At 39.3% G+C, this 23,256-nt stretch overlaps 1 protein-coding gene across 4 annotated transcripts in view; it reads left to right on the top strand.

The window, feature by feature from the left end:
* LOC122161356 (glypican-5-like) overlaps positions 1-23,256 on the top strand; it is a 363,065-nt gene that overhangs the window by 122,963 nt on the left and 216,846 nt on the right. For 3 of the 4 annotated variants that reach the window (XM_042820739.1, XM_042820740.1, XM_042820741.1), the window contains exons 4-6: positions 2,978-3,108; positions 7,658-7,717; positions 9,603-9,728. In XM_042820739.1, coding sequence (XP_042676673.1) covers positions 2,978-3,108; positions 7,658-7,717; positions 9,603-9,728 — 317 coding nt within the window. The remainder of the gene's footprint in view (positions 1-2,977; positions 3,109-7,657; positions 7,718-9,602; positions 9,729-23,256) is intronic. The other variant, XM_042820743.1, reaches the window with a different exon arrangement.

Raw genomic sequence — 23,256 nt, 5'->3', positions numbered from 1 at the left:
ACAAATGGGACAAATGAGGAGTAACTCAAAAGCCAAAGAGGAGTTTGGTCTTCACATCCAAAGGCATACAGGTTCTCAAACCACCTGCATACACATGGGAACTGTGGTGGAATGAAGTACTCTGTCCTTACTGCCCTGAAGAGGACAGGAAGAAAGAACATCTGGTGGTCAACAGTAACATGGAGGAGTGAGATGCACTGCATGTGGGACCACCTGTGCACTGTGTGCTCCTGCTGTGACACTGATGACCTCTGCCCCAGTTGTGCATAATATGTTGCTCCTAAATGTGTCAAGTGGTATTCGACAGGGTCTGCCTAACTGCACTTGTTTCTTCCTTGTACCAGGCAGTTCAGATCTCAACTGAGTCATTGAAGAATTACTGTTATTACTAATAATATCTTATAATTGTATCTCCCATCTTGTTAGTTTTACTAAAGATTAAAACACATATGCAACAATTTCAATTGCATAGGATTTCTAGTGCTTTCTAGTGTATTGGGAGAAGAGGGACTAAAATGTCCACAAGGCAAAAAAAAAGAAAGTGACTGTGACCTACTGTTTCATTGAATGAGTCACCTTCTTTTGAACAGTTAAAGTTTTCCACTGAGAAATAGTTTTTTTTCCAAAAGTACTGTGGTTGTTTGAATTGCAGGAAGCTCTTAGTATCAGTTAGAAAGAAAACCTAGAATTTAAGGTTTGGCAACTTAACAGATGATTTTATTTCTCTCATGTCAAAAACACAAATCAGAGCAAAACAAGTATTTTCATTTGGATGCTTAAACTACAGATTCATAACTGTATAATCAATGAATATTAAGAAGTCATACTTACAAAATAAACAAGAGAGTTAGACAAATCAGATTATGATAACAAAAAGAAAGGAGATAGAAAGCTTACCTGTATCCTGGGCTCAGTCACAAAACTCCAGCATAGCAGATCTCCAGAAGAGATCCTTCCCCACTGGCAGTCAGCTCTTAAATGGGTCTGGGAGAGATGCAGCCAGGCTCCACCCCTTCCAGCAGGACAGGTGAAGGCAATTCACCTGTGCTCCCATGGTTGACTCAGTGCTCACCTCGTGATCAATCAGAGGTTCAGGCCGTGACTCAGCAGTTCCCATACAATATCAAAGACAAGGACTTTAAATTCCTTTGAAATTTTGCATAGGAAAACAAAATCGGAGAGTTCTTCATTGCTTGTGTACACTCACATTCGCGAAAATTACATTACTTTTCCAAAGTGCTCTAACAGTTGGTTAGAGCAGTAGTGATGCAATTTGAGTTGTGTATAATTTGAAGATATAAACTTCAGTTAAACCAAAATGGTTTTTGCAGAAACCTGTGGTAGGAATTTGGTCTCTGTGTTGTAGACCTGGGATACCCAGGAGAGAGTCTCTGGGACTCTGGGAGAGAGTCCTTTGCAGGATTGTAGCCCAGGTGCACCCTCTGTTGAGCTCCAGAGAGCTCTGAAAGATACTTTTTTAAAAAATATTTTCATTTCCGTAGTGTTTTCTATTTTATTTTATAAAGCTATGTTTTGAAGTGATGTGGTGATGGTCCATGGTGTAGCAAGAACAATATACACAGTACTTAATGAGGTGGCTGGCTCCTGCTCTGACTGCTGCATGTATGTCAGGGTTAATCCAGTACATTTGCATTCATTTGCTAGTTTTGCCTCCTTTACAGTGTATTATACTGGACCAGGCTGTAGCTCATACACCTAAGATTGACGGTAAGTGCTATGTCTGTACACATTCCCACTTTTCATATTCAATCGGCCTGTTTTTTTCAGAGGTATCTTGTAGAGAGGTTTCTGATAGTAGTTTTCTGGAGGAGATGGGCTAAGATAGAGAAAATTATCCTGTACTGCCGTGGACACAGATATATACAATGTTGTGATGCAGAGGGGCAGAAGAAAGCAGATACGCAGCCATGACTCAGTATGGGCATTAAAGATGCAGCAAAGTGCATAGGCTAGCATGAATCCTTCTCAATCCATGTTATGGTAGAAAACTGAATAAGGGATAAGAGTCAGCACTATGTGGTATGATACATTATGTGTGATTAAGGCTTTGCTATTACCATGCCAGTATTAGGATTTCTTTTGTCCTCTTTTTGTGTTTGCTTCGTGTTGTCTGTGACTTATTTGTGGATTAGAAAGGGAAGAGCTTTATTTTAATGTTGTGACTTAAAACTGTTAGAGCAGATAAATGTATCAGGATGCAAGAGCAGTGCCAAATGCACAGTGCACAGAGGATAAATGCAAGCTTGCTTTCTTCTGCTGTTGCATGAATTCCCTTATGAGAGGCTCCAGGAGGGACGGTAAGGGCAAGTAGCTGAGCAGCGTTACTGTTCAGGACCTAGGATCTAAGGCACTGGTGATTCCTGTGGCTGGGTGGTGTTTTTTTATTCTGTTTCTCCAAGGAAAGACCACTTACTATATTGACAGTTATTTATTTGTGTTGCATTTTTCTACTTATTTCCTTATTTTAAGGGAAAACATTGTCTCGTTAAAGGCTGGGAAGCTTGTTTGAGTGTAAGCTTGTTCAAAATCCAAATAGGACGTAAGACTCTGCTCTCTATACATAGGGCAGATGCTGGACCAAAATTTCTTGACCTTCAAGCTCTCCAAGTATGTTTCTACATAAAAATTGGATTTGGCAACACTTTCATCAGTCACTTTTAAATTGAGCTACATAGAAGTGTCACCATTTCAACTTGTTTCTAGATGTGCTATAGTCTGGTATCCAGTAACAAATGCACAGCTGATGGCTTTCTGGTAACAGTGCTTTTTTCCCTATAGCTCATCCTTCTGCAGACAGCTAGTTTCTAGATCCTGGAAAGAAGAATAATTTATTTCTGTCCCTTGGACACTTTCTCTTGCAATAAATGCCAACAACAAGGAGCAGGCTGACCCTTGTGCAATTAGAAATCATTTTCACTGTTCAAACACAGTTTTTATTTCCCTTCCTTTCACACAGGTCGATAAAGTGTGTGGACAGCCCAAACAACAAGAAGGGAACCAGCCATCAGGCCATATAGTGCCACTGAAGGAAGCAACTGAAGCCCAGACACTTGTGTTGGCTCATGCTAGTCTGAACAATAAAAGAAGGTAACCCTAAGCAATGGCTGAGTTCAGATAAATTCTGCCTCACAATTCATGCTTGTGGTTCCTTGTCCCATACTGTTTAAGCCAGAGGCATATTTCTGTCATCCTGTGCATGCATGCTCTGTTATTGCCATTGCTGATAGTTAGATAAATGTGTATGTGATATTGCATTGCAGATCTCCCCAGAAACAACAGGCCAGACTTGATGTCTCTATTTAGCACCAAGATGTTTTTATTTCCAGAAACTTTCAATGAAAATGATGAAAGCTTTTCCCTCAAAGTCTGAGTTTTTTCCACGGGTGAATCTATGTTGCTTAATATACAGTAATATATAAATACTCAGGACCCAGAGGATGCAGGCTTATCCCAGGGCAGAGATGAGAAGGGGAAATGGGTGGAGAAGAAAGATTGATTGCCGTGACACAAAGTCAGTGATTTCACAGGGCAGAAAGAACAAGTTCTCCCTTCTCACTGGTGCAGGCAGCAAGATTCCTTGCAATCTGCCTGGTTTGTTACATAACAGGGAAGGAGCAGAACTACTTGTATTTAGGATTTTGTGCCCACTTTGGCTTCTGTTCTTTGGCTGCATGCCATTTGAGTAACTAGAATGCTGAATTATTGCCACTGGCCTCAGTCCTGTCGTCAGTGTCCTTGCTCCATGGTTTTCTGATCTTTCTTTCACTTCCCCTTCCATAGCTCCTGGATTAGCTTTCTGTAAATGTGAAGGTAGGGGAAGAATATATTTGCAATTCATTGATGTTAAGTGAATAGATACCAGAGCCAGCTGACCATAAAATCAAAATGACATATTTCTGGCTAACATGCTGTTTTCAGTAACACCAGTGTGATTCTGGAACAGCTTAGCAAAGTGAATGGAATTGTTCTGGGCATAAGCATCTAAACTTCCCAGGGAGTCTGTGTGTATCTCTGTATGTTGATAAGAGCAGTATTAACATTTATATAGCCTGGGTCCTGATGTCTATGTTGTGAAGATGGCATTTTCGTCTGTTTTTATTTTAATTGTCACGTATTACGGGAATGAGAAAAAATTATATAGGTAGGAGACAGCAGCATGCAAAGCTTTTTTTTTTTTTGAGTGATAGCAGCACTTTTATCCTTGTGTAATTTAAAACTGAAGATCAACATTTTGTGCTAGTTCTTGGAATGAATCATTTTTTTTACCATGTACGCAGAATATCAGAGAAAAGGGCATTAAGAAAATCAATAAATTCAGCGGAAATAGTCCAAACAATGGTGGTATTACTATTAAAAAAATATGTTTTTAAAACCACAGAATTCTAAGCCTATTTTCTGTATAACTCATTGACTTCACTGGGACTTAAATCCTGGCAACAATAAAGGCAGAATTAACAGCCTGTTAAATAGTGGCCTCTCACAGAAATGGGAATTGGTGTCTTTAGTAGCATGACAGCAAATCTTTTGCACTCCCTACCTCTGGAATTATTTGAATGTTCACCTTTTAAAATGTAAGTGGAAAAGACTTTCTTTCCACTTACGTGGAAAAGAAAATGTATTTGAACTATTCTCTATGGGTTAGACTTTCCCAGACTTGGTCTGCTCACTAAAAATTGCATTACCCCAAACATCTAAAGTAAGGCCACCCTTACAGAATTAGGATTGTTACTGAAATACAGCATCAGTAAGTATTGTGGACAGCTCATGCATCAAAAGTTAATGATGCAGCCATAATTAGTAAAAGGTGCAGAACGTTTTCCAGAACTTGCAATAAAACATACAGCATAAAGTTTGTACATTGTTTCTGTGACTGTGAAACAGTAAAAAAAAAACCCACAGTGAATGGCTTCTGTTGTTTGCCTTCTATCATTCAATCACATATATCAATAAAAAGTAATTTTAGGTAATAAAGTGTCATAATGATGGGTAAAATCATCACTGCAGTGGGTTGTACAAAAGGCACTTAGTGTCAGGTAACTGCTGCAGGGGACCTAGGTTATGAGAGTAATTATGTGAATCTTTCCTGGTGCTGTTCCTTCTGGAAATTTAAAAAATCAGGAGCAATAATGTCAGCCGTCTGTCAGTTTAGGTCCTAGGTCACACTGGGATTCATCCCAACTTAGCCCCAGGCTGCTTGTCTGTGTTGTACACAGACCTCCAAATGATCCTTGTTTCAAATGGGATACAGAGCACGACTCCTTTATACAGTAAGGAAAGAAAAAAAAAGAAGAAAAAGAATGAGTGAACACTCCCCAGGTAAACAAAAAAAGCGATGGCTCATTCCCTTAATGCACCAGAATAGTGCATTAAGCTCAAAGAACAGTCAGGGTAGTAGCAAACCTGTGGGATGTGCCCTTATAGATGCCCTTAAAAACCTAGTACCAGTTTACAGTTGCATACTTACATTTGTTCCAAAGGTACTGCATCTTTGCTAAGCCAATTATAGAATCAAGCTCCTTTTCCAGAGTCTGAGAATCTCTGGTTTCACCTGTTCATTGGAGTCAAAGCTTCTCAAGCATTTGTAAGGTAGGCCTGTTGAGATGGTTTCTCTTCCCTGAGCTGGGCTTTCTTCTGGCCCCGTGTCTTTTAGGGTCTGGTCGGAGGAAGTTCCACTCAAGGAAATCACCCTCTGCTGTTCAGTGCAGTGTGGTCCTGCACTCTCCCTGAATTTGGGCAGCAGCTGGATCTTCTGGGGCTTTCTGCTCCTCTCACTGCCATATGGGTTGCTATGAGATTTCTCATCTTTATTTTCCCCCATATCTCGTTCTTATTTTTTGCTAAGCAGCACTAACTATCAAGACGAAAATAACGTTAAGAAGATGAGATTTGAATAATTGCTGCATGATCTCCTGGCAAACTGTCTCCTTGATTAAGCTGAGAAGTATGCATTTTTTTAAAACCATTTTTTTTCATTATTCGGTGATTAACTGAGCTCATCAGTATTGGTGCTGCTGTGATTTTTTAATGTGGAGGTTACTAAAACATACAGTAAAGATGACAAGAAAATTGAAACCATATGGTGGTACACAGAATGTACATGGCATGTACACAATCTAGATCAGTAGATTGGAATGTTGTTGCTGAGTTCAGCACAATGTACTACACTGGTCAAGGTTCAGACTCCTGGAAAATGCCTTCTGGCATTTCTTCTGTGTGCAGTATTTCCAGCCACTAAACACAGACTGGATAGAGATCTTTCTACAGAGTTCTGTTATGTTTGAGAAGAATACGACATGATGTGAAGTCCCTAATTGAAGGAAGCAAGCTTTGAAATGATATTTTGGTGGTATTTCTTTGTTATCCTATGGGCTTGCGGATGTGTTTTATACATCTTAAAATAAACAATTTCGAATATCTTTGGGAATGCTGGAAGTCAAGATCATCTATTTTATTTAAAATAAAATTTGGATCAGGCACACCACGTGGTTTTATTGAAATCTAAGTGGTAAGGTGCTAGTACAACATGGATTATTAGCACCGAACGCAAATGAATTTACTGCAGAGAAAACCAGAACATTTTTTGGGTCATGAACGCAGAAGTTTCAGCTGGTCCAAATTCTGCCTGATACAAATACTGATTTTTCTTTTTGACTGGCTGTGTTGGAAGCACTGCTTCCGTGGTGGTGGATGGCACCTGATGCTCATAGCAGGTCAGCCCTGCCCTCATTCCCAAAAAAACACCAGCAGGGTTTTCCGAGAGCTACTGAAGAAGGTGGAGGTAGTGTCTGTCTCCAATAAGACATAACTAGATTGGTAACTATCACTGAATCTGTTTGTTGGCATACTGTACTCCAGGCATTGCCATTATGCTGAAGAGTACTGGTATAAGAAAGAGCAGAATGTGTTTTCAAGTCATTAAATGGAAAACTGCATCAGGATGCTAAAGACAATATTATTTGAGGGACCTCTGACATCAGTGTCTAAAAAATGAACTTGCACTAAGTAACTGACAGATTTTTTTTTTCCAGTTTTTCCTCAGATACAATCCTAAAGCCCATATATTCTGGTTTGTAAAGTTGTTTTTTGCAGTCCTTGATGCAGTCTGTCCAGAAATGAACAGTAGAAGATATCTGTGTATGCAGTCTTTGTTAACAGAGCAAACTGCTCATTGCACAAGAAAGCAAGTTCTACTCATTTATATCCCCTTTGCCATGATGATCGTTCTACACTGTTTCTCATTATTTCCCTATATAGCCTCAGATATTTGCAGTTCATCCATTTGGTATCAGTTATGGTTAATTTGAGTCCCACTGAATTTATTTTCAGCTTTTGGCACTGTGCTGCATTTGTTACTGTGCTCTTATTTGAAAATGATCAAGAGAAACAAAATCTCCATTGTATTTCTTCAGCATTACTTTGACATGTTTAATTGCATCTACATTTTGGGAAAATCGCATGTCAATTTTCCTCTTCATTTGTTGTCTTATATTGTCCTATGCATGTGCTTGATGACCTTTCTCTCAAATAATTTTTATTTTTCTCTTGTTTCTCATTTTTTCCCTCATTTGCCTGAACTCCTGCTTCTCCCCTACTCCCCAAACTCTGACTGATGCTTATTCTCCCTGGCCTATTCCAGTTCTCTGCCTCTGAAACCTTCAAAGAATGACAAATCAAGAAGTTTGAAAAAAATCTCTCGGTAAGGATGAAAACAAAGTGACATGCTTACAATCAGTGCTTTGCTCATCTCCATTGTAAGCTGCTCTTTCAGCTGTAATCTAGTAATTGGCATACTTTTGTGTGTGCTGATTTTATACAGCGGGACATTGGGAAACACTGCTTTCTCTGCCTAGCATGTTTAGTTTTATATTGATGAAAAGTAAATGCTTTTATTGGTTAAGACTTGCAGATACAGATCTTCATTTGCAAAGATGTTGTTTTAAAATGTCAGAACCCCACTGCTGAAAACATGGAGTTAAAGCCTCTTGGGGTGAGCTGAGTAAGAAGAGCTTCAGCCTCTCTTAAAGGGGCGACTTTTAACTGCTTCAAAGGAAACTGCCTTTAGAGGGCTTAAAATCTTCAGCATCTATGTCAGCTTTGCATAAATAGATGCTCTCCGGATGATTCTGTCAGAGAGGTGTCGTCCAGACTTAACCTCAGTATGTACATACACAGAGCTCCTGCTTGTGAGTGGTCAAGAGGCAGAAATACTGATTTCTTCCTTTATAAAGCCAAAAATTCCTATTCACTTTTTTTTTTTTTTCTTTTTTTTTTCCTTTTTTTTTTTCTCTTGCAATGACAGCTTTCTTGCAATGTTAGGGTAAGCTTGCTCCTTAGGACTATGTGATGACTCATTCATCTAGGGCAGGACAGTCACATGTTAGACAAATATGATGGCAAAAAAAAAAAAAAGAAAAATTGGGGAAGTGAAAAGACTGTTATGTGGAAAAATAACCCTGTCTCAGTCTTGAGGATAGATGCCTAATAGTAGCCTTAAATGTTCTTTAAAGCACTTGTAACTCCCCAAAAAGTAATACATCCTGACAGCTCATGTGCCAAACTCCGCCTAGCTGCATCCCAGGCACCTCTTCAGGACAGTGTTGTCCTGCAGCCTGACAGGCAGAAGCACAGTAAACCAGAATGAGTCTTTTGGCCTTCCAGAAGGAGGCAGACAGCACCGTGATAATTCTAGTGAATTTCTGTGTCCTCCTTACCAACATCTTTAGCTATCTTATACGAAATAAGCTTCTGGATGTGTGGATAGAGGGTAATTTCTTATATCACAGTGCTCCCAAAGGTGTGCTGAATGAACACTTGTTTTGCTATAGTGTGCATTTTTATGGCTGCCTCAGCGAGATACGTATTATATGTATAACCAGATTATGGAGGCAGCAGTTTAGCCACAAGGCATTTTTCCATGTTTAATCAGAAATGGGTTGTTTGCACAGGCCAGGAATTTTGGTGGTGCTCCAAAGCAGCAGGCACAACCATCTCCTGTGGGCATGTTGCCAGAGTTGAAGGGAGAGAAATTTCTTTCCAGCGTGAATGTGATGTGGATAGTGATTATGGGGAGGAAATGGCCCCACCACATCCCAAGGAGATGGCATTCGTTTCTCTTGTTCCATGTGTATTTAATGGCATATTACAGGTTTTGTCACTAGCTTTATGAAGCATTTTCCACCCAGGAGCTTATTGACAGTTCTTTATGTATCTCTCTTGTGTGCAGGGAAGGGAGAGGTATTTGATTCCAGCACTGGGGGAAAAAAAAACAAAACAAAACAAAACAGCACCACTCTTTTTTGTGATAGTGTTTCTTTTCTTTTTTTTTTTAATCTCTTGAGGCTGTAGATGTGGATTTCTTTAAAATTTTGAGGTGTTAACATTGTTTCTTGAAACTGCTCTTTGTATGGAAGTATGTGATAACGGATGGTACACAGTAGTAGATATACACTAGAAATAAATTTTAATTAGCTTGGTTGACTTTTAATTTTTCTGTGGGATGTAAAATTTGATTTTCGCAGAGGACTGTGTGCTTAAATCTTGTGAATGGTTTTGTTATTAAATGTATTATTCCTCCATTGCAGAGAATTCATCAATTATATGAAGCGATCCCGAACCTTTTATGCCTCTATAGCAGAAAGGCTGTGTGATGGAGACCTGGTGATGAGAGACAGCTCAACCTGCTGGAATGGAGAAGATGTTGTAGAGAGGTAATGTTTTGATTGGAAGTTTTCCCTAATGATGAAAACGATTACTACTGCTGTTTCAGCTGTTCTTAGCCAGTATTGTCACCATTAGGTTTCCCCTTCATACTGTTGCTTATGTGACAAGGGTTTTCCTAACATATATGATTCTTAATGCTGAGTTTTAGATACTAAATGTATTCAAGGTATCAAAAATATTAAATGTAGTGGAACACTTTCTTGAAGGGCTCTTTTGAAGGGTCTTTCTCCTTTTCTTTGGAGATTCTAACCTCTAAAGCCAAATTAGGAATAGTAGGAAATAATCAAGCTCGCTGTGTCAAAATACAGTGATAGTAAATCAGCAGAGAATTGTAGGTAAAGCAAGAATGTGAATTAATTAACATGGCTATCTTGTACTGGACATGAAAAAGGTGGGAGCTGAGCAACTTGCTTATCTGGTCTAAACACTGGACTGACATGGAGGGAAGATGTGCTGATTAACACCTCACTCGAGGCATAGTGGCAGTAGCTACTGAAAGATGCCTGGAATGGGGCTGAAGTGTCCCAGCCTGATGTTGTTCCAATAAAGGTGTCAGTTTGGTGAAGCTGGGAGAGCAGCCCAGCCTCTGTACCAGACAGTGGCCTCAACCCTCACATAATTAACAACGCAAGCTTTGTTTTAGGATGCCTGTCAGCACACTGATTCAGTCTCACCTCATTAAGAGCATAAATCTGGCCCTCTGACAATACTTTGCTGAGAGGAGACACTGCATCTATTTGGACATATCTATGGGTTGGATCCATCCTCCTGTTCCCATTAGCGGGTCACCTCCTCCAGTAAGATACCAAGATGTATCTCTGTAACTGCAGATGATACCTGGGTGAATTGTTAGTTAATTACTGCCTATTCTTGAGGTACTAGCACAGCCAGTCAATGTGGCTAGTGAATTTATAGGGTCAATTCTTAATCTGTTATCTGTCACCTCAGTAAACTATCTATTTCCAACTGTATGAACCATTTCCAGTGAAAGTCTTTGAGAGATCTCTGACGGGTGTTGACTCTGGTAAGTGGCTCTACATGTTAGCCATTAGACAAAACTGTTGACCACGACTAAGATTGGGCCTCGCTGCACTCAGATTCCAGTAGTTATTTTAAAAGCCAGGGGCTGCTTTCTGAATATGGTTGACTCTGCCACAGTGAGCTGTGTGTGAGCCAGGTTCGTACCCTTAAAGCAACAGCAAGAAGTACCTCTGCAGATGACTCAAATTTCCTTTTAGTCTGCTGTTTATACATTCCTTAATAAGAACATTGTTTTTATCCGTAGTGAAAATACAGGCTTTTCCTGCGTAGGTGTGAGAAAAATACAGTGACTAGGTGGTGATACACTGAAGGATTTCCCTGCCGTTTCCTTTGAATATTTCTGAAACAGCACTTAGAATAACAGCTCCTTTTGGAATTGCCCAAAATTCTCACCACAGAATACTCTGTGGGGGTTCCTATAAAACACAATTAATAAGTGCACTCTTATATGCTGGAAGCACTGTAGGATGAAAGGAACTTCCTAGTTCTCTAGCTTTGTTTTCTCCTTTTGTGTTTTCTGACAGACTTTCCCACCACTCGCAGCCTCCACAGGCTGAACTGTTTGCTGTCATTTCTTTTACCACGATAAACATGAGACAAAAAGAGGCATTCGGAATGTAACTGTAGCTATTACTATTGCTGTCAAAGTGTATGTCAGTTTTTATAGTGAGGGTTGTTTGGGTGTGTGCCAGTGAATATTTTCCAGAAGTGTCATTTCGTTAAAACAGAGAAGTGATTTGAGATCGTGTTGGCTTTCACAATTTCCTTTTAAAGTGCATTTTGTAGTCTGTAGCAGCTCTAAAGGATAAAGTTCTAGGTTTCTGTTTTCTTCCATCAAAATGATTTTCATTATTGAAAAAATTGTTTTGTAGAAAATGTGGAATTGATTTCAGCATGGAACAGAAATGCTGCAGTTACAGGCAATTAAAAGGAGTTCTGACTCCCAACAGCTCTGCTTAAATTTTTCATGTGTAAATAGTTTCAGCTTGATTATGTTTAAGATATCTGCAGTAAATGCATGTCTTACACATTCTAAGATAACTTTAAATGTTAATGTTTCAGTACGTACTGGCTTACATATTATTAATTGTAGTAGCATATATTAGAACAGTATGACAGCAGTGCAAGATTCTAAATTTTAATGTATAGTAATAGTAACAGTGATTAAGGCTTTTAGCATAAGACTAGCAAAGAAGAAATAGGGAGAATAACAATATTTCTAATCAGTGTTTCCATTTCGGAGTCCTTTGTGTTGGTAATGTTGCAGTGCAAACAGCCGACTTCTAGAATTAACAGCCTTTTCCCCTGGGAAAAAAAAAAAAAAAGTGAGAAGCAAAACAAAATAAAACAAAATTTCTATAGTGACTGTCTGAACAAAAACACTTAGTTTCAATTTTAGTCTTCCATTTTTAATAGAAATAACGATTTTGCTGTCTTTTTTGTTGTTGTTTTTCGTTTCTTTTTTTTTCCCACCTCTGCCAACCTGTAGATTTTGCAGAGCTAAGCGCATGGAGAGCATGTAGCTAACATATTTCATGAGCAGATTAGGAGAAAAGAAATAAAATCATGCTTTGAGCCAGACTGCACTGTGCATACATTTATCAGTTGTGTCACAGTACTGGTCATTTTAGGAGGCTCTCTGAGCAGCCTGCACTGCCAGCAACACTGTACAGGACCACAACCATGGCACCAGCTAGCTGGCAAATCTTAGTCCTCTCATCATGTGTTTGACAGACTGCATTTGACACCAGTTCTGCCCGTAAGAGAAATAAATCTTGTGCCCTGGTGATGCCTGAAGATGCGCTTCTCTTTGCTCTTTCTTCTTTCCCAGGAAATAAGGTTAAGCATCAGCTGTAGTAAATAGCACTGAACTCAAAATAGAGCCTTATTCTTGACTTAGAAAATACATCTCTTCAGTTAATCTGGTGCATCTTGCATGAACCCGAGTCTGGTTACTTAGGATGTGAAAATGGCAAAAGCCACAGTGGGTTTCCTTAAAGATTCTTGCATTTCATAGTGCTATTTGAAAGCTGAGTGATACCTGTGTTACATACAAATTGGTGCTCTAACTCTTCAGGAAAAACAAATTCAAACTTCTAAAAAATTTGATGCATGTTGCAGCCTGTAACAATATGAAACTGTTACTCTGAAATGGAGATCTGACATGCAATTAGTAAAGAGGCTACTAGTGTTCTATCAGCGGATCTGAAAAGCAGATATAAAAAATATGTTTTTTTATCTGACTGACAAGAAAATAATGCCTCCTATTTTATGATGCTAGCTCACAACTTCAGAGGCAGATGTTACTGGTATGGCTGTAGAAACTGAACCTTCCTATCTGTATTCCATTACATGTTGTTACTGTGTGACAGATGGCACCAGAGGGGCAGTCTGACAAATGGCATCTGACATGGAAGTGTGTACGGAGCAAAGGTGTGGGATTGAATTCTTCCATGCAGAAAAAAAGTCACCCACTGACATTCATAGACAATTACTGGATGTTGATGGACATCAGACAGTGGATGTAGCACAGTGAGGCTTTGTGTCATGCATTTCTGCAGTAGAAACAGCAATGTGAAAGACAAGCCAGATTCCAGATGGCCATGCATGGCTGTCACACCACAAAGTGAGGAGGGTCTCAATCAGCTCATCTGTGCAAATCAGCGGATTATGTCCAGGGAACTGTGTACAGAACTGAATGTTGTTGTCAGTGCATTGGAAACGGTGGTGGCAGTGTTGGAATATCACAAAGTTTGCACTAAGTGGGTCCCATGAATGCTCACACAGGAACAGAAAGAACACTATATGCAAGTTTGTCAGGACCTACTGAATCAATAGGAGGCTGAAGATGTCATTTTCCTGGTTGACATCATTACTGGTGCTGAGACACAGCCTCACCACTACGAGCCACAGTCATAATGGCAGTTCAAAGAGTGGTGGCACATGAATTCCACACTGAAGAAAAAGAAACAGCCCTTGGTGGGTAAAGTGATGTGCACTGTCTTTTAGGATAGGAAAGGGTGATCCTTCTGAAACCCAGACAAACCATCCACTCTGACCACAATATAGAGACTCTAAGCTGAAGTCTCAAACTTCCAGAGCCAGAGAAGAAGATAGTCTTTCTCTTGCAACACCATAATGCCAGGCACCATGCCAGTTTGTAGACCACAGAACACATTGCCGATGTTGGCTGGACTGTCCAACATATTCAAAGTATAGTCTGAATTTGGCACCTTCTGACTTTCAATGAGAGATGGACTGAGTAGGCAGCATTTTCATAGCAAATGCACCATCATAGTAAGTGCAAAACAGTGGGTCACCTCCAATGATGCAGATTTTTACAAGTGCAGCATGCAGCTCTCATTCATTGCTGGCAAAAATACATAGCTAATGGTGGTGACTATGTAAAAAAAAACTGTTTTGTAGCTGAGAATTTGTTCTATTAAATAGTGTTATTGTGGCTTTTTGTATGTTATAGTTTCCATGGAAATAAATAGAAGGCATTACTTTTGGAGCAATCTATATAGTACTCTGGATTGGATTTTATAATGTTTAAAAGCAATGCAATAGCGGGCAAAATAAAGTTTGAGCTGCCAATAAATACACAGTAGAAAAGCATGGTTGTTTCTGCTGATATGAGGCTGTGCTTCTGGTCTGCTTTCCAGATGAACAGCGAAACACAGCTTTTCTAGCAGTCTTCTAATGTCATTTCTGGAGTTTTGAAGACAAACGTAGTATCTTTCTGTTAATGGCTCTTTCAAGCAACTTGGTCCTGGAACTAAATTCCATGTAAGGAATATTATAGTCTGTGGGGCTAATAGATGGCAGTATAGAAAGTGCTCAGAGAAGAATAGGCAAGAACTGAAGAACTGAAAATAGTACTTGATGAAGTGAAGCAAACTTGTGGACATTGCCATACTTTAACTTTTCTTTCCTATGATTGTGTCAGAGCAAAATTTCAACGCCATGTCAGGAGAAGAGATGAGAAGTTGATAGTATGAACTATTATGTAGTGTCAGAACACCTACCACCTCTAGAAAGACTAAAGAGTTAAATAGCTGAATTACTCATTGTGGTGCTGCGTTTCTTAAAGACTGCTCCAGTAGCAAAGAATGGAAAGATGTTAAACGTGAAGTCTTTATTGTGTTCTTTTAATAGCAACATTTGGGCTTGGGGAAGGCGTGGTAAAAGTACATAACAGCATAATCTGGAGAAATTATATGAAAGTAAGAGTAGAATCAGTGCATAAGCAGATGAATGTTATACTCAGAGGAAGAATCAATGTGTTGAGAGTCTTCAGAAGGAGATAGCAACCTACCCTGAGTACATGCTTGTTGTGCTTGGATTTCTGATAGGGGCTCAATGAGGTCCTTCACGCAAGACTGGCAGAAATAAAAATAGGGGTAGGAAATCGATGGTATAAGCTGCACTAGACAGAGGTCCAGTGACACTGCATTTGAGTGGCACTGGATTTGTGTTGGAAACTGTGCTGTTCATCTGTCATCAAAGTCTGTGAAGGGTGGTATATAGAGAGATGACAGCATGTGCTGATGACTTGAAATTATCCTCAGTAATAGAAGTAAGGGTCAACTGTAGTTAATTGTGGAAGGAACTCATGATGCTGAATGACAAGGCAATAAAATGACAGAAGAAATTCAGCATAGGCAAATACAAAATGATTGATGAGAAAAAAATCCAAATGTCAGATACAGAGCAGTGGGTGCTGAGGTGGCTGTCACTGCTCCCAGTACATGGTTTGAGTGTCTGTCTCTCAGGCGCAGAATTGTATAACCCAATGGAAATGTATGGTGGGAGTAAAGAGGGGGATCAAGAGTGCGAGTTGGATCCTGTGCGAGTAATTACAGGCAGTTCAACCTGGAGCAGAAAATGCAGTAGTGAGAATTTGATAGGAAATTTGGCCATTAGGAGAGCTACTTGTGAAACAACTCAGCAGATAGAGGAAACCAGGTGTCATGTCCAATCATATTTCTCTGGTTGCAAAATGTTAGACAAAAGATTTCCTCTGATGATCTTTAGGTAGTTACTTCCATGGACTTTCTGTGGTAGCTGAACTGCAAGAACCTTTCTCTCTCCAGGAATAAAATATCTTCAGCTAAATTAAATGCTGGCATTGAGTCACTTTCTCTGTTCTCCCTAGATGTGGTAGCTAAACTGCATTTGCTGATCCCAAGCCTCATGCTCATAAATGATAGATTAGTGTAATACAGTACCCAAGGAATTTCCTTGCAGCTCATCTTTGGACTTCTTGTTAGATTTACATATTTGGACAAAACTAATCCAAGTAATTTTTTTTTTTTTTAATAAAGTTTGGTGTTTTGTGAAGTCTGGCTGCAGTAGAGTAGCTTTATCAGAGACTGATAGTAGTGAATGGAAAGGAGATATGGTTTTGCTGGCTTTCTTTTGGGGTGTGCCTATGTAGAACAGGTTAGTAATCCTGACTTGGAAGTAGCTTTATAAGAGAATGCTGGGATATGAGTATTATATTAAAATTAGATTATCATTTAGTCTCTCAGTCTGCCTACTTATTTCTCACATCTTCTATTTCAAGAGAGATGAGGCAGTCATCAATTATAAATAGATAAGCAGTGATCTGGATACAGAACAATAATAAAATATGAGCATAGCTGGTGTTCATTACAGTGAACCCTACACTTTGCAGCTCCCTCACACTTTTTCCATGTGGCTGTGACATGTGGCCTTCTCTGATGGTGTAACTGTATCAGTGGACAAGGGAAGAACCACGGATATCATCTGTCTGGACTTCTATAAGGCCTTTGACGTGGTTCCCCACAACATGCTTCTCTCCAAATTGGAAAGATGTAATTTGATGTGTGGACTGCTCAATGGATGAGGAACTGGTTTTGAGATTGTACCCAGAGTGGTGATCAGTGGCTCCACATCTGGGTGTAGGTCAGTGACAAGTGGTGTCTCCCAGGGGTCAGTACTGGGACCTGTTTAATATCTGGTTTAATATGACTGGTGCTGTTGAGTATCTTCATCAGTGACACTGACTGTGAGACTGAGTGCACTCTCAGGAAGTTTGTGGATGACCCAGGTTGTATGGTGTGGTTGACATGCCCAAGGAATGGGATACTATCCAGAGAGGCCTAGATAGGCTGAGCTGTGGGCCCAGGAGAACCTCATTAGATTCAACAAAGCGAAGTGCAAGGTTCTGCACCTGGGTAACCTCACCAACCAATAAAAGCTGGGGGATGGAAGGAGAGAGCATAGCCCTACCAAAAATGATTTGGGGGTACTAGTGGACATGACCCAGAAACCTTAATTGCCTTGAATGGTAAGTACATGGAGGCTGTAATTAGCACATATATATATATATATAAAGTTAATTAAAAAAAATCACAAAAATACAATCTGTTGGTAAAGCTACTTTCTGTAGTGCTTCAGAGCTGTCAGGCTCAGTGCTTGCCCCTAGGCTTGCTGCTTCCCCTTCCCCATGCAGAGTGCCAGGCTGTGCCTATTGAGGGAGCCCTAATGAGAACACAGTCCTAACTGGCTGACTTCAAGTGATGATCTGAGTCCAGGTTCCTGGCTGCTTTTGATTCTGTATTTTACATTTACAGAAGAAAAACAAAGAAAGAACAGCATCAAGCTTCATGTAAGTCTGCAAGGTGAAAAAGCAAGGTTTGGTAGAGAAATTACTCCTCATAAAATGCAAAGCCAAATCATGACCATGACTTCCAACAGTTTTTCCTACCTAAAGGGTGTGACAGTGAGACATTTTACAAGGTAAGAAAATACAGTAGATAAGTAATTAGTTTTAAGGGTTTCTGCATCTTGATGCCTAACAGATTGGACAGTTTCTGTGGCATCAAGTGGTTTAAGATAAGGATGTATCTTTTTTTAAAAAATATATATATTTTGAGTGACAGAATTGCTGGTAGCATCAAATTTTTTTCTTCAAAACTCATTGTCGAGTAAGTGGTTGTTTTGTACTTAGACAAATGCAGATGAAGAGGTGTTCAATTAGAAAAGAGTTTGGGCTAGTGTCAGAATAATTTTCAACAGTAGAGAGTTAAGAATGTGTGAAATGAAGACTACGTTTACCAACTGCTGATTTTTTTTAAATGTCTCACCAGATCTAAGACAATTCTCTCATAGCAATTTTAGCAGTCCCATGTCCAACATTCATTTGACTAGCCAGAAGATATCCTGGTGGGCTGAATCTCCAGAAAGCAGCTGAAGTTAGTACTGTGGCCTTCTGATCTATACTGCACTTGTGAAATGACATCAGTAAAGTCATGCAGAAATAGGGTATTGTGTCAGGAAGAAATAACGACTTTTTTTTTTAGTTTGCCATGGTCATCAAAATATTTCCAAAGAAATTGGGAAGCTGCCTTAAATCCTGGCTATTATTTGGTGTCTCATCATCAATATAAACGATAAAGAAAATAAATATAAAAGAAAAAAAAAAAAGAAAAAAAAAAAAGAAAAAAAAAAATTCTCTGCCTGTTGCTTAAAATTCATTGCCTTGCAAGGAAGTAGGAAATTAGGGTCATATGCAAAGTTTTTTCAAATATGGAAATATTGCAGAAGGAGAGAAAAAGGGAAAGAATTATCTTAGTTCCTATGCATCTTCTTTCCTCTTTTAGTTAATTGTTTTTAGACAGATGGGTTATCCCATCAAATCCGCCCTCAATTGCTGTAATTTTTACTCTTACCTGAAGCTGTTTGCATGTATGTATGGACAGGAATTGCTATGAGTGTTAGAAAGAGCCGCTTTAACGCTGATGTAAGCCACTGTAATATTTGTTGCTATCTTTTCTGTTACCCTTCGGTTTGTCAGGCTTCACAGTTGCTAAGTTGTAACCTGTGCATAGAAGTTAAATTAGGAGATTATTTGGAGTGAGAAAAAACTATCAGTGAAAACGGTACTAGGCAATTTTGTAGTAGCTGTCTCAAATTCAAAAGGAGATTTTCCCGAGTTTGCAAAAGAAATGGTCCTTTTCTTGTGGCCAATTAGTTTGATGTGGAATAATCTTAATGATTTTTTCATCACTAGAAAGATTCTGTTGGTGAGGGGCAGCCTTTTGTTGCACAGATGCAGATCCCATCTTCATTTCAGATGTGTCTTTTCAGGTAGATTTATGGAAATATATTATTTGGACTGAGTTTTTCTGAACGTGGCAGTTTTTGGCACTGATGTGGCATGAAAATGCTTGAGACAGGCTTAAGTCTTCATTCTCATTTCTCTAGTTCAAAGATTTAAAAAATTATAACAATAAATCTATATAACTGAAGTCTGAAACTTTTCTCTGTTTTTTGGAGTTGGGGGGCTACTTTTACAGTAACTGCTTTTCAGCATGGAGTCCCTTTGGAAATTAGAGATATAATGTTGTGTGGTTGAAAACTTGCATTTGAACTAGATTTTTAGCTGGATTACTGTGAATATGAAGAGGAGGTTTTGTAACACCCTGTAAGAAACCACACATCTTTTGATTCCTTCTTTTGTTCTGTTCCTTTCTTGTTTTTCTTGGAATTTTGTATTAAATGGAGGATTACGGGACACCTCCCTACAGGCTTGAACAGATCGTGTCATGGCTTGTTAGGCTCTGGAGGCCTGTTTAAGCTGGCTGAGAAAGGAAGTAGCAAATCAGTGACTTTCTTTACTCGTGATGCTTTCCTTTGGAGACTTTCAGCTTTTATGAGTTTAGCACTTTCTTTGTCCTTTTTCTCATTTCCTTAGGCTCTAGCAAGCAGCCATCTGGATATGGAGAACAGAGAGGACCATTAGAGGTCCGTTCGGGCCCAAGCCATTTAAGTATTCATTTTCTGTTGTTCTTGTGCCATCAGTGTAAACAGTTTCTGGAGACATACTCATTAGTGTGGTTTGCAAAGTGCTTTTGCTTTGTGCGGTGTTTTGCAGTTTTCGGTTTATTTTCCAAGATCTCTAAGATTTTGGTTGTGTTTTCTTTCTTCAGAATCCTGTAGAATAAAGCAAGCACCCTATGTTGCAAAAACATTAGAAGGTACACCAAATATTTTTGACTTTATTTCAAGGAGAAATGGGAGATGTAAAATTATCAATGTATTTAACATACTAGGATGTGAATTTTCGCATTCTGCCTCATAAGTCCCATGTGCCTGCAGTGATGAAAACTGCATTTATAGACTGTACGCAGCATGACCAGGTCAACAGAAAAAAAACACCCATTCAATTCTTTCAAATTTTGTAGTAATCAGTGTTTTAGTAGAGCTTATGAAATAGAATAGCAAGTTTTCCTTTTTCCAAACAAAAGTTAACGAATGTGAACAATATTTTGCTACGATAAAAATTGCAGTTGCTTAAAAGAAGGTATTTTAGTGGAAAAGCAAAAAATCTCTACTTCACTAAGCTGTTGTGAGCCTACTTGGTGTGATCCCTTTGAGGTATCGCCCTGCTCAGCAACAGCTTGCAGCCCTCCTCACACCTTGGCACCTTGTTCTGCTAGCTTTTAATTGTAGCCAATGATACAGTTCACAGTCTGATGTTCTGTTACTGCCAAGCCTTTCTCTGTACAGCTTGTGGTACTTGGGCATACACTTGTGATTCTGCGTACCACTTCAAGGAAGCCAACAGTAAAAACCCAAGCAAGCTCACAGCAGCTGGTATGATTGTCATCTGTGGGTGGCCATGCTTCATTTTTGAATGAAATTGGATATGTCAAATTAAATGTACTCTGCAGTTTGATCAAAGTTTTATGGTTCTGGGACAATTTTGCTGTAAATTATTTGCCATTAATGTAAATTAGGCCTTTCTTTTGGTTTTATATGTTTTACAGGTACTTTGTTTCTGAAGAGTGAGTTAGAAGTCCATTTTGGGTATTCTCCAAGCCCAAATATCATCAAATATAAAAATCAACTCTTTTTTTACTGGATTTTCTCAATTACACTTCCTTTCTGTAATCTGTGTACTTTGGGAATAGGATGCTGGCAAAGCATCTTAGACATACTATAGTGTGCCTGTGATTTAATGTGTTCACTCAGCCAAATTCTTAAACAACTAGTTGTATGTAGCAAGGTAGGGTAGAACCCAGATTTAGAGCTGAATTCAGGATATTATTTCCATTGAAATGTTTCTAATTGGAAGGTACTGATTCATCAAAATTAAAAAAAAAAAAAAAAAATCTGGTTTCTAGCTTTGGACACTGCGGGGTCACCAATTATTAGACTGTGGGGAAGTTGTTTCTTTTTCCTACTTTGCACTCTACAACTTCCTTTGCTCTCTACAACTTCCTGAAGGGAGGTTGTAGTGAGGAGGGGTTTGGTCTCTTTTCCCAGGCAACAAACAGGACCAGAGGAAATGTCTGCAAGTTGTACCAGAGGAGGTTTAGGTTGGACATGAGGAAGAATTTTTTCTCTCAGAGAGTGGTCAGACATGGAATGGCTGCCCAGGGAGGTGGTAGAGTCGCCGTCCCTGGCAGTGTTCAAGAGGCGTCTGGATGAGGAGCTGCGAGATGTGGTTTAGTGCTTGTGGGAGCAGTGGTGATGGGAGGACAGTTGGACCAGATGATCTTGTAGGTCCTTTCCAACCTTGTGATTCTATGATTCTGTGATTCTATTGAACCAGCTCTATATAAGCAACAAAATATTTAAGGAGAAAAGAATCTTAAGTTCTAATCTTCGCTCTGTGGGCCGAGTACTCAGCTGCAATGTAGGCACTTTAACAAGCGAGTGTCTGGAGTAGAATCGTTATTCTTGTGTGAAAGATTTGGAGTTTTCTCAGCACAACACAGTTAAACCTTTGAAATGATGGTATTTTTGGCAGAAATGATGCCTGTTTCTAGCTCAGAAATTGGACTCCCAATAAAACTGGGTTATCTGTTCATGTTTGCTAACTGTGGTAGTATTCAGAGCCATATCCTCTCTAGATTTGCTGCTAGGGGCTTGCAAGACGCAGATCAGATGAGTCGACACAAAGATGGTTTGGCAAATACTAGTGTTTAAGATAAGTTTCACTTAAACATTTTTAATTCCACAACCTCATCAATTTTATTGATAAAAACAATGGTCTTCCTCTGTCTTTCTTTGCCATCTATGTGCTTTCACTAATAACTGTTACAATTGCTTTTTGAAAACAGATAATGTCTTCTGTTCTGGGAGTAGTCTGCTTAAAATATTCTCATGCAGCTACAAGAACAAACCCTGTAGAGTTAAGAAACAAGGAAAATGAGCACTGACGAACAAGCAGTAAGAAAACATTGTATGTGTTCATTTCAGTTCAGTACGCTTAAGGCGGTGCCTCGAAAGTTATGTACACTAATTGATTCACAGTAATTATGTGTCTATGCTGTACTCCATAGCACTCTGCAGGCAATCCTTCAGGAATTTCTGCTTTTACCAGGAAAGCAAATTTGGCTCTCAAGCTGTTGGTGCATCAGAGAATATCCCCATGCTCATGAATCACTTCACCTTGTAAAGTGGAGAAATAGAAAGAGATGTAGAGGTTGATTTTTGAGAATCAGGATCAACAGGCTTTTTCGGAGAAAATGTTTTTAAAATGTTATGCCTGTTAGTGAAATACTAACACATTTCTATATACTGACATTTTAAGAACAAATTAGAAAATTAGATTTCATTAAGATAAATATGTCAGACCTTACAGTGTTCTAAATGCCTGTAGATAACACGTGATAACGTTCATTAGCTGATTGGAAAATACTTTACATAAACAAATAATAAATGATTTATGACTGTAGAAGAGCCTGGGGCCAAAACAAAAACAACTGCAATCATATTTTCCATTTCTGAAGAGGCCAGACAGTTGGGCGTAATTAGTCAGACGTAGAGCATTGCTGTGGCTTCTCCAGCAATGTCTGTCTTCCCTTCAACTTCCTGCCAGAGTGAGAGAGAAGAAAGAATGCCACCAAAGCATCTAACAGTCAAAAACAAAAACAAACAAACAACAAAACAAAACAAAAAGCAAAACAAAACAAACAAACAAACAAAAAAACAACAGAAAAGTGAAGAGCTGGAGGCACTGCTGCTTCAGTCTCTGCAATAGGACATTGGCCCTTGAAACCAGCTACAGATCTGTGTTTTCCAACCTTAATGATTCTGTGTTAATTTGTATCCAAATGATCTTGTTGCAAAGGCACTTGCTCTGTAAAATTGTAACGTGTAGCCCATTTAAGTGGGAGGAAACTAAATCAGCTTTCTTGTCCGCCAGAGGACTTCGCTTATGAAACGTTCCAGGTTTGCTGATACAATAAACAGAGAAAGCTCTCCCAGATGGATCCCTAGGTGGTCTTAGAGCAGTCCCTATTGCTCCACAGTTTCTTCCTCTCTGGCAGTGGTTGTCTGTGCTGTTACTTACGTGGTCATCAGCCCACTGGGACAGACATACAGAAAACTACAGCTGCTCGACTGCTGAAAAACAGTTGGAGCAGCTGTTGGAACGTGCCCAGATTCAACCTCGGGGAGTGCTGATTCTACAGGCCCTTGAGGGAAATGTAT

This window comes from Centrocercus urophasianus, unplaced genomic scaffold (genome assembly GCF_019232065.1).
Source record: "Centrocercus urophasianus isolate 14NV4802_14NV808 unplaced genomic scaffold, USGS_Curo_1.0 seq_19, whole genome shotgun sequence".
NCBI classification, from domain to species: domain Eukaryota; kingdom Metazoa; phylum Chordata; class Aves; order Galliformes; family Phasianidae; genus Centrocercus; species Centrocercus urophasianus.
This window is presented reverse-complemented; position numbering and strand designations above follow the sequence as displayed.